Source organism: Chroicocephalus ridibundus, chromosome 2 (assembly GCF_963924245.1).
Source record: "Chroicocephalus ridibundus chromosome 2, bChrRid1.1, whole genome shotgun sequence".
NCBI lineage: Eukaryota > Metazoa > Chordata > Aves > Charadriiformes > Laridae > Chroicocephalus > Chroicocephalus ridibundus.
In genome coordinates, this window is record NC_086285.1 from 127,258,397 (window position 1) to 127,271,151 (window position 12,755).

At 45.3% G+C, this 12,755-nt stretch overlaps 1 protein-coding gene across 1 annotated transcript; it reads right to left on the bottom strand.

Moving 5' to 3' along the window:
* Positions 1–7,006: 7,006 nt before the first annotated feature.
* MOS (MOS proto-oncogene, serine/threonine kinase) lies at positions 7,007–8,056 on the bottom strand. The gene has a single exon (XM_063324007.1). The coding sequence runs from the start codon at positions 8,054–8,056 to the stop codon at positions 7,007–7,009; it is 1,050 nt and encodes a 349-aa protein (XP_063180077.1).
* Positions 8,057–12,755: the final 4,699 nt, after the last annotated feature.

Consider the following 12,755-nt stretch of genomic DNA (forward strand, 5'->3'; position numbering starts at 1 on the left):
CAGAATTAGGATTTTTAGTTCATGCTTTCCCTTAGTAGATGGTGATATCTGTATAACCAAGAAAGCACAAAATGTAACACTCTCATATGGTTAAGATGTCCAGAGCTACTGCCGTTGGTGATTAGACATGAGAGTGGAAGCACTCTACAGTATCTTCTTCATATGTACTTTCTGAAATCAGTAAATGCAGCCAGATTTGGTAGTTCGGTACTGGGAGATTGATGAGAACTAGCTGAAGTTTCCGTGCAGGCTGTGGTTACCCCAGACTGCTATGAGGCAGGAGCTAATGCACCTGGTTTCGAATAGTTAGCTCTCAGTGCTGCAGGGCTGGAAGTCTGAAAGGCAGCGTGTGCTACTTATGAACAGAGAACATAAAACAAAACCAAAAGAACAGCTCACCTTGGGAAAATGGCCACTGTGTCAGGGCATCCCAGCGTCCCAGAAATGGGATCATTGGCTTCACCACTGGCTTCACAAGTGTTTCATGGTCAGAAAGCACAGCAAGATGTTGATAAACTGCAGTTACCTGGTTGCAGCACTTTCTCCAGGCCGTCAATAAATCTTCTGTTTAGGCTGATCAAGCTGCTGGTGATCAGTTTCAGGAAAGAGGAGAATAAATTAAGTAGGTACGAATAGCCCTTAAGGTTTATCTTGACTTATAACCATGTCTTGCTAACCATCTGGAACTGGGCTGCGTACATGTGTATGGGGAAGGAGAGATAAAGAAAAAAACCAGCTTCTAGAAAGACTTGGGGGAAAATTCGGATGAACAGAAGCCCATAACAGTTGTAACACAATTGTCTGCAACTGCTCTGCTAGCATCATGTGGCTTCTGCTAAAATTTTGTATGGAGGCGTGCAAGTGTGACAAAGTTAAAGAGCAATCTGCAGTTACACTCATTAGCTTTTATGCCAGCTCTAGAAGCAAGAAGGCATCTTTTAAAAACCTGAAGCCATGTCCAGATGAAGAAAATGGAAAGGCTGAAACTGTGGTGAACTAAATATAAAAATAGATGGAAAAAAAACTTCAAGGAACTAACATAACCCCATAATTTTTAATTTTCGGAATATCAAGAACAAGAAATTTGTCAAGCCTTTCTGATAGATCTACTGAAGTTAGGTTTTTAAAAGAAAAAACAAACCAAACCAAAAATCCCCTCATCATTGAAACTTGATCCCCACCAAGACAACAAAGCTATTGCAAAGAATCAAGGTGTGTTCCTTGCATGTGTGTTGTCCCTGGAGGAAACACAAAATAGGCTCATAGTAGAAACATTTTTGTAGGAGAACTCAGGAGCTGTCTGAAATTCAAGCATCTATAAATGTTATTATAATTGCAGAACTTTTGTGGTTGGAAGGGACCTCTGGAGATTTTCTAGTCCAGCCCCCTGTTCAGAGCAGGGTCAACTAGAACAGCTTGCTCAGTACCGCGTCCAGTTGGGTTCTGAACATTTCCAAGGATGAAGACTCCCCAGCCTCTCTGGGCAACCTGTTTCAGTGTTTGACCACCCCCACAGTAAAAATTTTTCCTCCTGCATTTAAATGGAGTTTCCTGTGCTTCAGTTTCTGTCCATTGCATCTTGTCCCGTCACTGGATACCACTGAGACTGGCTCCATCTTTGCTGCCTCCCATCAGTATTTATACAAATTGGTAAGATTCCCCTGAGCCTTCTCTTCCCACGCTGAACGGTCCCATCCCTCAGCCTCTCCTCACATGCAAAGATTCCAATCCCCTAATCGGCTTAATGGCCCTTTGCTGCACTCCTGGTCCAGTACATCCATGACTTTCTTTTTCTGGCAGAGTTGGTCACAGAGCTGCAGATGTGTCTTGCCAGGGCTGAGTGAGCAGAGGTGCATAATCTCTTCTGGCAATGCTCTGGGAGAGCTGGCAGCACCCTTGGTAGAGCACCCCCAGACGCTGTTGGTCGCCTTTGCCACAAGGGTGCATCACTGGCTCATGTTCAGCTTGGTTCTCCAGGAGCTCCAGGTCCATTCCGGCAAAGCTGCTTTCCAGCCAGCCAGTCGGCCCCCAGCCTGTACTCCTGCATGGGGTTATCCTCCACCAGGTGCCCGACTTTGCAGTTTGCTGCATTTATTCCCATCCAGCTTGGTAAGATCCCTCTGAATACCAGCACAACCATCTGAGGTGTTGACCACTCCATCCAATTCTGTATCATAGAATAGAATCATAGAATTGCCTAGGTTGGAAGGGACCTTTCAGATCATCGAGTCCAATCATCAACCTAACTCTGACAAAAACTATCACTAAACCATACCTCTAAGCGCTATGTCTGCCCGTCTTTTAAATACCTCCAGGGATGGGGACTCAACCACTTCCCTGGGCAGCCTCTTCGAATGCTTAATAATCCTTTCGGTGTAGAATTTTTTCCTAATATCCAATTTAAACCTCCCCTGGTGCAACTTGATGCCATTTGCTCTTGTCCTATCGCCTGTTACTCAGGAGAAGAGACCAACCCCCACCTCGCTACAACCTCCTTTCAGGTAGTTGTAGAGAGCGATAAGGCCTCCCTGAGCGATGCTGAGTGTGTGGGTAACAGATATTCTGTTTGCTCTCATTCATCGCTAGTGAGAACACAAAGGCATAGATGTGAATTTATTTGACATGTTCAGGGCATCTCAAATCTTAATGTAGGATCAGCCATGTGCTACTGGAGAGTATGTCTCATCGACTAATTCTTCTGTTTCTGACCAGATCTCCACATTGGACTCACCTAGAACTTATGTGACTTGATCCAGCTGGTCTTCTGAGAACCTGCATAATTTTTAATTAATATGGATTTTTCTTTTCCCATCAGATAGAATAAGGCTGTGAGCTTGAGTCTTCTACTTTTCAGATTAAAGCTTCATAAAAGGCCTTACCAACACTATGTGAGAGAGAAAGATGGAAGTCTGTGTTCTTGGAAAGCATCTCACTGCTCTGGAGACACCTGAATACATCTCTTTGGCCATGAAACACGGTTCAATTCTGCCTCTCTGTTCCTCTGCATGTCAGGTGCACTTTTATTACTCCTTGCTTTGAACGCATGTACAGGGAAACCTTTCTCCGAGCTTTCCCTGATGAAACCTCAGCAAATCTTGTGACCGGTGGCAGAATTCAGTACCAGAGAAAACAGACATACATATACCATAGGAGATGCACAGCAGTGCAGTCTTAAGACTATAGAAACTTTGTGTGCTGGAAAAGCTAAACAGAACAGTGAGCGAACTTGTTTGTTTCCCTCTCGGGAGGCTGAAAGCAAACTTCACAAGTGTTTTCCCCTACATAGGGTGTCTCAGCAATACACGTGTTGTTATGATCATCTTGCAAACTTGCTGAGGGTGCACTCTGTCCCATCATCCAGGCCATGAATGGAGATATTAACCTGTACTGGGCCCAGTATCGATCTCTGGGATATGTGGCTAGTGACTGGTCTCCTGCTGGACTTCATGCCACTGATCACAACCCTTTGAGCCCACCAGCTCAGATAGTTTTCAGTTTTCACTACCTAGCCTGTACTTCATCAGTTTCTCTATAAGGATGTAATGGGAAACAATGCCAAAACCCAGACTAAGGTCAAGATAAGCAACAGCCACTGCTCTCCCCTCATCCAGCAGCCAGTAATCTCATTGCAGAAGGCTACCAGGTTGGTCTTCATAAATCCATGACAACTACTCCCAATCACTTGCTGTCCTTCATACTTTTGGCAATGGTTTCCAGAATTTTTTGTTCCACCGCTTTCTCCAGGGATTTAGGTGAGGTTGACTGGCTTGTAGTTTTCCAGATCCTCTGTTTTGGTCATCTTGCAGGTAGGAGTGAGATTTGCTTTCTTCCAGTCCTCAGGAATCTCTCCTGACCACCACAACCTTCCAAAGATAATCATGAGTGCCCTCACAGTGATATCAGTGAGTTCCATCAGCATTTGTGAGTGCATCCTTCTTTGCCAACAGTAAGTCTTCTTTGCTCCCAATTTCCCATTGGTCTCTCAGCTCTTGCATGTTTGGTTTTTTTTTTATTTTTGAGTTTAATCAGGAACTCCTTGTTTATCCCCAGAGGCATCCTGCCACCTTTGCTTGATTTCCTGCTCATTGGGATGGACCAGTCTTGAGCTTGGAGAAGACAATCCTTGAAAATCAACTAGGTGCCCTCTCTTCTCTCCAGGACCATATCCCATGGAAGTCTTTAAGAAATAACTTTTCTAATTACATGACTGACATCTGTACAAGATACATTAGCATATACTATATTAAAGGAATTAACAGACACATAGATATTATTTGTTTAGGAGGAACCAATATTGCTTTGGTTGGAAGGAGTTGTGCTTCACAACTGTGTTGAATTATATTAGAATTCTTGAGGAGCACCAACAGTGTGCAGAGCAGGAGATGGTTAATACATTCCCTTTGGGTTCCCAAAGGTATTTGAAAAACCCTTCACCGCAAACATTTTAAAGGTACTAAGTAGACATGTTTAGGAGAGAAAATCCTGGGCTGGATAAGTCAAAAGATAGGAGCGGAGGGTAAAGTGTCAGTTTTCTCAACTAGAGAAAGCGTCCACGGGTGTTTCACGGGGTCCTGTACTGCTCAGCACACCCATAAATGAAGTGCAAGAAAGTGACCCGTAAGATAAACAAATTTGCTGATGCTGGAGTTAGTTAGGGCAGTGAGTGCGAGGGCCAGCTACAAACTGGCAGAAGGAGATCCAAGGTAGGTTGATGTAAAGTGAGGCACACAGGCAAAATAATCCTCATCACATAGAACCATGGATTCTGAGCTACCAGGCCTGAGATGTTTCTTGATTAGTATTAGCTCAAAGCTCATTAGCAATCAAAAAGAAGCAAATCAAATCTTAGAAGCTACTAAAAAATAAAACACATCATGATGACAGCAGATAATGATGTGCCTACATCTTGAGGGCTGTGCAAAGTTCTTACTAGCTCTCAAAAGAGAGAATCCAGTAAAATCGACGGAGACATCTGCAGAGCTGATTATGCTTCAAGACTAGGGCTTGGCCATTCAGTATTCTTCTGTGAAGTATGACAGCGAATTTGAAGGGTGCTTGATTTTTCACAGAGACTCGAGTAGCACTTACTGGTTCCAAAGTACCATTAAGTTTCTAACAGTTTAAGCAACAAGCTACCTAGGTTGGCAAAATAAATACAACACATAGGCACCTAGGAACTACTAAAAAAACTTTAATTGCAATTTTTTATTATATTCTTTTGAAGAGTGGGGAAACATGTTAAGGTAAGGCATGCCAGTGGCTTTATCCAAAATTTTATCTTACATGCCCTCAGCTAATAATTTTAAGAGGTAAGTGTCTTATTATGATAACTTTTATAAGCTATTTATAGTTTATTAAAAAAAGTTACATAACACAAAAACCCCATAAGTTCTGGCTCTACAGCGTAATTATTTTGACAGAGAAAACACAGGAAACTTATTCCAGAATTTACCTTAGGGTTTTTGATTCCACCCGGCATTTTACAGTTCTACTTAAGGGGGACAGAAGAGCAGGAAATAGTTAAGCTTAGATATGCTTTATAAACCATTAATTTTAATGACCAACCCAAATACCATAAAGACCTACAGAATCCTCTCAAATTCACATAGTTGCTCATTTCCAGGATTTCACGGGGCTAAGAACAGATGTGTGTCAGAAATCAGGAAACTGGCTCAATTCCTTTGGGATTTTTTTCCAGAATGGAAGCAAGGGGGAGGAAAGGGAAAGAAGAAAAACAATTTGACTGAAACATCACTCTTTGTCCTGTCTTAAAAAGAAGCAAGTCTTTGAGCAGGACGGCAGTATTAGCTACAGCAGTTGGATCTTCATAGCTCCAGATAAGGGCTGAGATCTCGGATCGATAATTATCAGTTCTGATAAATCAGGGATCAGAGCTCTTTTTCTTCAGCATTGCCTACAGCACTTCCTTTCCCAGACATGTTACAACCAGATTAGGAAAGATAGTAGATCAGGCATAAGCAGCACAGAGGATAGTTCAATAGTGTATGCTTTGAGCACCTGTGGAGTATCATTATTACTGCTTTAAGCAATCTTCCTTTTCAGTACGTCCAGTATCTTGTCTAATACCGACCCATGCATCATGAAGGGCAAGTAATCCTCCCCTTCCCCCGATATATGAGGGTTTTGTACCTATACATCTCCCTTCATGTTTTTCCAATTTATTTTTTTTTTTTTAAACTCCCTCTGTACCTCCAAAACCTGGGAAGTTTCTATTCCACACAAGATGCTCTTACAGTACTTCAGATACCAAAATTTACAATACACCAACTAGCAACTCGCATCTAACACGCCTGGTAGCATGGAGGCCTTATAAAAGCACAGATTGTTAATGTATCTTCTTACTCTTAACAGCCTTAGACTGTGAGAAAGGTTCCTTACTTCAATGGGGAGATTGGGTAGTTCACACTTCGTGTTTCAGAAAACAGCATAGTTATTGAAATTTAGTACATTTAAGAACAAGAAAAGAAAGCCACTGACACTCCACTTATTTTTTCTGCATTCGTTGATTTGTGATGCGTACTCATTCCTTGGTAAATGAAGAGGAAAAGCTCCAATGCACAAACCTAGCTAGTGTAAAGAGCTACTCCTATCTGACATTTTGGAAATACCGAAAGGTATTATGTACAAAGAACCTTCTAAAAGCAGCCCTTTTTTGTACTTCACTTATTTGAAAACAACTTACTTTCTGCACATCACATTCCCCACTTTCTCCCTGAGCAAGGCAGCACACAACAGATCAACCAGAAAAAGTCCTATTTGCCAACATCTTGATCCTTGCTCCTTGCCCCCCCCCACGGTAAAAACCCCACAGTTTTGTTAAATCTCTTTATTTATAATCTTCTTAGAACAAAGCAGTTTCTTTTTTTTTTTAAGTATAAAAACCAGCAATAAAGCCTTTAGATCACGCAGGGTCTAAACACTTGGAGGAAAGGCGGAAGGAAAGAAAAGTCGACAATAAAAGAAACGTTAAGAGTTCTGAGTTTTCCTAGAGGCTGGCCTTGAGGGCCCTGAGGCTGGGGAGAAGCTGGGCTGCGCTCAGGCGTTCCTCGACCTTAGCATTCCAGCAGCAGCTAATGATGCCCCGGAGTCTCTGGCCCACGGGTGACTCGTGGAAAACAGCAGCAGCCAGCGAAGGGCGTAAGTTATAAGCTACCACAGCGTAGAGCACGTACTGCCGCTCACCCTGGTAGGGCTGCTCTCGCATGACAATTTGCCAGAGGGTGATAGCAAATGAGTAGATGTCTGCTTTGGCAGTGACCCTCTCCCCCTTGAGGAGCTCGGGGGCACGGTGCGTGTACGTGCCCCCTTGCTGGCAAACATGGGGGCTCTGGGACAAGCCCTCCTCCAGTTTCTGGGAGCACCCGAAGTCTCCAATCTTGCACACTCCCTGCTCAGTGATGAAGATGTTCGCAGGCTTCAGGTCCAAGTGCACGATGCCCAGCGAGTGAAGAAAGGCTAAGCCGGTCATAATGTCACAAGCATAGCACACAGCCTCTTCCATGCTCAGGGCCTTCCTTCCACATCCTCCTTCGTCGTCCTCACCCCGTCTCCACACGTCACCGGTGCCATAAATTACATGGTGCAGGGTGATGTTGCCCACATACTCCATAATGATGGTGCCCAGGCTGTTCTGGCTGGCCGGGGCACACGTGCTGGCAGCCACCACACGTACCACATTATTGTGCTGCAGCCGGGCTACGTTCAGCTCAGCCCAAAAGCTCTGTCGTGATGCCAGCCGGTTTTTGCTGCTCTTCTTCACCTGCTTCACAGCCACAGTTGCACCGTGGTAGGTGGCTTTGTAGACAGAACCGAAGCCTCCAGAGCCTAAGGGCTGCAGGAGGCAGAGCTGATCCCAGTCGATGGAGCACCAGGCCAGGCGGGGAGGCAAGCGGCGAGTCCTGGCTGCAGGAATTCCCCCCAGGAAGTTTTTGCTGTCTTTGCCAGGGATAACTAAGGGGCTGCTGCAGGGTCGCAAATCCACAGATGGGGAAAACTCCAAAGGAAGAAAACAGTTAAGAGGAATAGGTGATGGCATAATAAGATAGAGAAAACAACAGGCAGTTAGTTACTCAGTTACTAAGACAGAAGACTGGAAAGTTTCCCTGACAGAAAGGGCTCTACAGCAGCTTCCAAAGCCTTTTATCCTCTCTTGCCATTCTCCCTCCCACCCCAAAATGAACTGCATCTGTCACAACTCGCTGAACCCAATCAGGCTCACCTGGAAACATTCTTCTCCAACCCTGAAGTAAATCTCTAGAAACTCAAGGCAAATGGATTTAAAGCTAAAAAGATATTAAGTCATATGTATTTCACACGATTTCTAATCTCAAGAGAAAAGACAGGCATTCTGACCATTGAATACCTCTAGCAAAATGCCCTGGGAGTAAATGAAGCAGTGATTGGTGAATGCCTTTCACCATGGCTCCAGGTAGGAGCGATCATCGTCAGATGCACTAAACAGCTCAAAGTCATTGTCAGAGGAAGCAGCTGAAATGGCGAGTGCTAGCATTTGAGGAGGCTATGGCAGGCATAACCAAATACAAAAGTGTGTTTGTAGAAACTTACCGGTTAAACATGACTGGGACAAGGGGACTGGTTTGGCTGCTCAACTCTGCCCATGCAGGACAGCAGCCTCAATAGCACCATAAAGTCAAATGATTGCTCTGTATCACCCATTGGATACAGTAACTAGAATTATACATAAATATTTGGTCATCATCCCATCACACACCCCCCCACAGTTATTACAGGTGTGTATTTTATTGGATCTTCCTTAGTAAACTTGTTGCTAAATTTACAGAGCTGTTCTGGCAGAAATCAAACAAGCACAATTTTGCCTTGCTGGTCCCAGTGTCTTTTCAGAGGGGCTTTTGCTCTTTTGACCCTGCTTTCACATATTCACAGTGCTCAGGCTAACTGCCTCAGTGTTTGGTACCTGCTGTACTGCCCGTGCATCAGAGCACACTCATGAGAACTATACAGCTAAGTGCTTTTGAATATTCCAGTAAGTATGTTTATGTACGCGCTGACAAATATCTTAGAAAGCTTGCTTGCCATTTCCCATCTCCTTGCCCTGCAGAACTTCCCTCTGGATGTTGGCTTTGCCAATACAGATGCTGCCAAGGGACTTCAAAGATTGGCGGTGCCTGTTTCTCCAGAGTTTACCTCTGGGCAGCACTGGCTCCGCAGGCAGTTCCTGCAGTTTTCCTGGTGTTTTCTGTTCACTTTTTGTTTCTCTGGATGAGGAAGGTGCCGCACAGACATGCTGAGGGAGGTTTCAAGAGTGCTCAGAACATGTGCAAGCAGAACTGGAGTGTTCTCCACCCTGAGATGGGTTCGGTTGTTCACCTCAACAGCCAAACCTAATGTCCCAAAGACATCTTTTGACCCTACTGGAACTCTGTATCAGCTCAGTCAGAGGGTTTCAAAGGCATCAGTGTAGCAAATCAGCGATGGAGATCTTCCCCGGTACTGAGACTTAGGACTATCAGGAGAAATTTGTCATTGCAATTCACAGGGAAGTAAACCTAGACCAGAGATGAATGAGAATGGGGAATTTGGGTCATCACCTGCCAGTGTGAAACAGATAGTCTGGGGAAGAACTAGATAAATAGGCATTAATACCCATTACAGGAGTTGTTAACAAGTGAGAGTGCCAGGAGTTAGACACTCAGTGGCCCTGTGTGGGAGGGTCCCTGCAGATGGGACTGCCTTACAACACAAGGTTCCTCTTTCCTTGCCCTCCCAGGGTGGACTCTTAATGGTACAGGAGACGCCTGGACTCCTCTGGTGCTATCACACCCTACAAGCTTTCTGTTGTAAAGCACAAGCCAGACAGGTAATACCCTGCTGCTGTCCTCTCCTAGGGGCAGCTCTCTGGCCCGAGGCACTGATTCAACATCAGTTATGCAGGGATGCTTTGGGGCTGGCGGGGGAGACAAAAAGAGTTTTAGTGTAGTTTTAAATATGCAGTAAAGTAAGCCATGGAGGCAACAGGTATTTTACACTCCTTTTTTTGAGCAGCACTGTAATATGCTTGTATGCAAAAGTCTTCACTTTTCTGATCATTGCAGAGAATTTTTCCTGGGCAGGTGAGTTGTGATGGAAATGAAAAGCTGCAGTAAGCAGATGAAGCTATACTGGAGAGAGAAAGGATTTTTTTATGCCTATTTTCTGAGCACTATTAGGGCTCCAGTTCTTGCATGGACTTCTGTGCCATATAGTATACAAAAGCAGGGAAGCAATGTCTGCTATGAATTCTCTGAGAACTTCAGGCTTCTCATGGGAGAAGTGCACTTGTTACAACCTGTTCTCACCGGGTGAAGGTGGCAGAGAAGGTTCAAAGGGAAAGCTAGTTGAGGGAGTAGGTAGAAGGATGTGTGGGTGAAGGGCCTGAGAATGGACCTGTTAAGCTGACAATTATAGGAACATATCTGGACAAGTCTGGATATGGTGAAGTCCTGCCTGACCAACCTAGTGGCCTTCTATGATGGAGTGACTACATCAGTAGATAAGGGAAAAGCTACGGACATTGTCTATCTGGACTTCTGTAAGGCCTTTGACATGATCTCCCACAACATCCTTCTCTCTAAATTGGGGAGATACAGATTTGGTGGGTGGACTGTTTGGTGGATGAGGAATTGGTTGGAGGGTTGCATCCAGAGGGTAATGGTCAACAGCTCAATGTCCAGATGGAGACTGGTGACAAGTGGTCTCCCTCAGTGGTCTGTATTGGTACCAGTACTGCTTAATGTCTTCATCAATGATGTAGACAGCAGGATCAAGTGCCTCAGCAAGATTGCAGATGACCCCAAGCTGAGTGGTGTGGTTGACATTCCTGAGGGATGGGACATCCAGAGGGACCTGGACAGTCTCAAAAAGTGGGCCCGTGTGAACCTCATGAGGTTCAACAAGGCCAAGTGCAAGGTCCTGCATGTGGATTGGGGCAACTCCCAATATCAATACAGGCTGGGGGCTGAAGGGATTGAGAGCAGCCCTGCCCAGAAGGAGTTGGGGGTACTGGTGGGTGAGAAGCTCAACACAAGCCGGCAATGTGTACTCAGCCCAGAGAGCTAACCTTATCCTCGGCTGCATCAAAAGAAGCATGGCCAGCAGGGCGATGGAGGGGATTCTGCCCCTCTACTCCGCTCTGGTGAGACCCCACCTGGAGTACTGTGTCCAGCTCTGGGGCCCCCCAACATAAGAACGACATGGACCTTTTGGAGCAGGTCCAGAGGAGGGCCGTGAAGATGACCAGAGGGCTGGAGCACCTCTCCTATGAGGACAGGCTGAGAGAGCTGGGGTTGTTCAGCCTGGAGAAGAGAAGGCTCTGGGCAGACACTGCGGCCTTTCAGTAGTAAAGGCTGCCTACAGGAAAGATGGGGATAAAGTTTTTAGCAGGGCCTGTTGTGATAGGACAGGGCCTGTGTGTAATGGATTTAAGCTAAAAGAGGGTAGATTTAGACTAGATATAAAGAAGAAATATTTCACAATAAGGGTGGTGAAACACTGGAACAAGTTGCCCAGAGAGGCAGTAGATGCCACATCCCTGGAAACATTCAAGGTCAGGTTGGAGGCGGCTCTGAGCAACCTGATCTAGTTGAAGATGTCCCTGCTCATTGCAGGGGGGGCTGGACTAGATGACATTTAAAGGTCCCTTCCAACCCAAACTATTCTATGATTCTATGGAGATAGTTTGTATCTCTGTTTGTAAATCAGAGATCTATGTTTGTAAAACAGAGAGTTAGGACTGTTCCCAAATGTATTTGGTTGAAATCTCATCCCGAAGGATATACCAGACCTCCCATACTAATTTTTTGAAACTCCTTGCTCCGCCTCCCCCCTCCTGTCCCGTTCCAGTTGTCCCTGTTTTAGTAATTTTCCTGTTACCCTTTTCTGCTAAAAAAATTTCTATTTTGCCCCTGTCATGGCAGGGATGTTGTATTGTTCTTGGGGAATACACTGAGTTTTTGAACAGGAAGATGGGCGTATTTTGGGATCTAAACAGTCTTAATGTAACTTACTGTCCTGTCTCAAGCTGAGTGCTGAGGACCAGAGCAGGGGGACATCCAGTGTCTTGCAATGTGAATGTAACTAAAGCAGATGTAAAAGCAAGCAGTCGTTTGATCTTAATAAATGTTATTTTCCTGTAATCCATTGATGACTCGGCCCAGAGACACAACTGCTCTGGGATGTCCTTGCGACACTTCACAGCCCCGCTTAGCTCCAGCACTGCTGGAGGAGGAAGCCACGGGGTGTCCCCCATTTCAGAGGGGAACAGGTCTGCTGGGGACAAGCTGCCCCTTCCCCAGGGGAACCCACAGCATCGCACCAGCACCCACGGCAGCCTCCAACCACACTGTTGCCATTTCCCTGCTATTTCCTCAAGCGAAATGGAAGCTGCATGAACCAGAAGTCATCAGCAGAGAATGCAACAGGAACTTCTACAAGTGACAAGAGGGAAACACAGCGCCTGCATCCCCAGGGCTGCAATATGTCACAGCTATGCAATACGTCACAGCTACCGTAACCTGCGGCAGCGATGGTTTTATTCCAAGTTTGTATGTCGTATTTCCACAAACGAAACATGCCCACGCGTCTGATGCTGCAACAGCTGCCCAGCCTAATCTGTGCTTCCAGCTGAGCAGGAACACAGAACCAGTCTCGCTCAGTTCACCCGTTTATATTTCACTTACATATCAGGAATATAGAAACTCGTTGTTTGCTGTTACTGT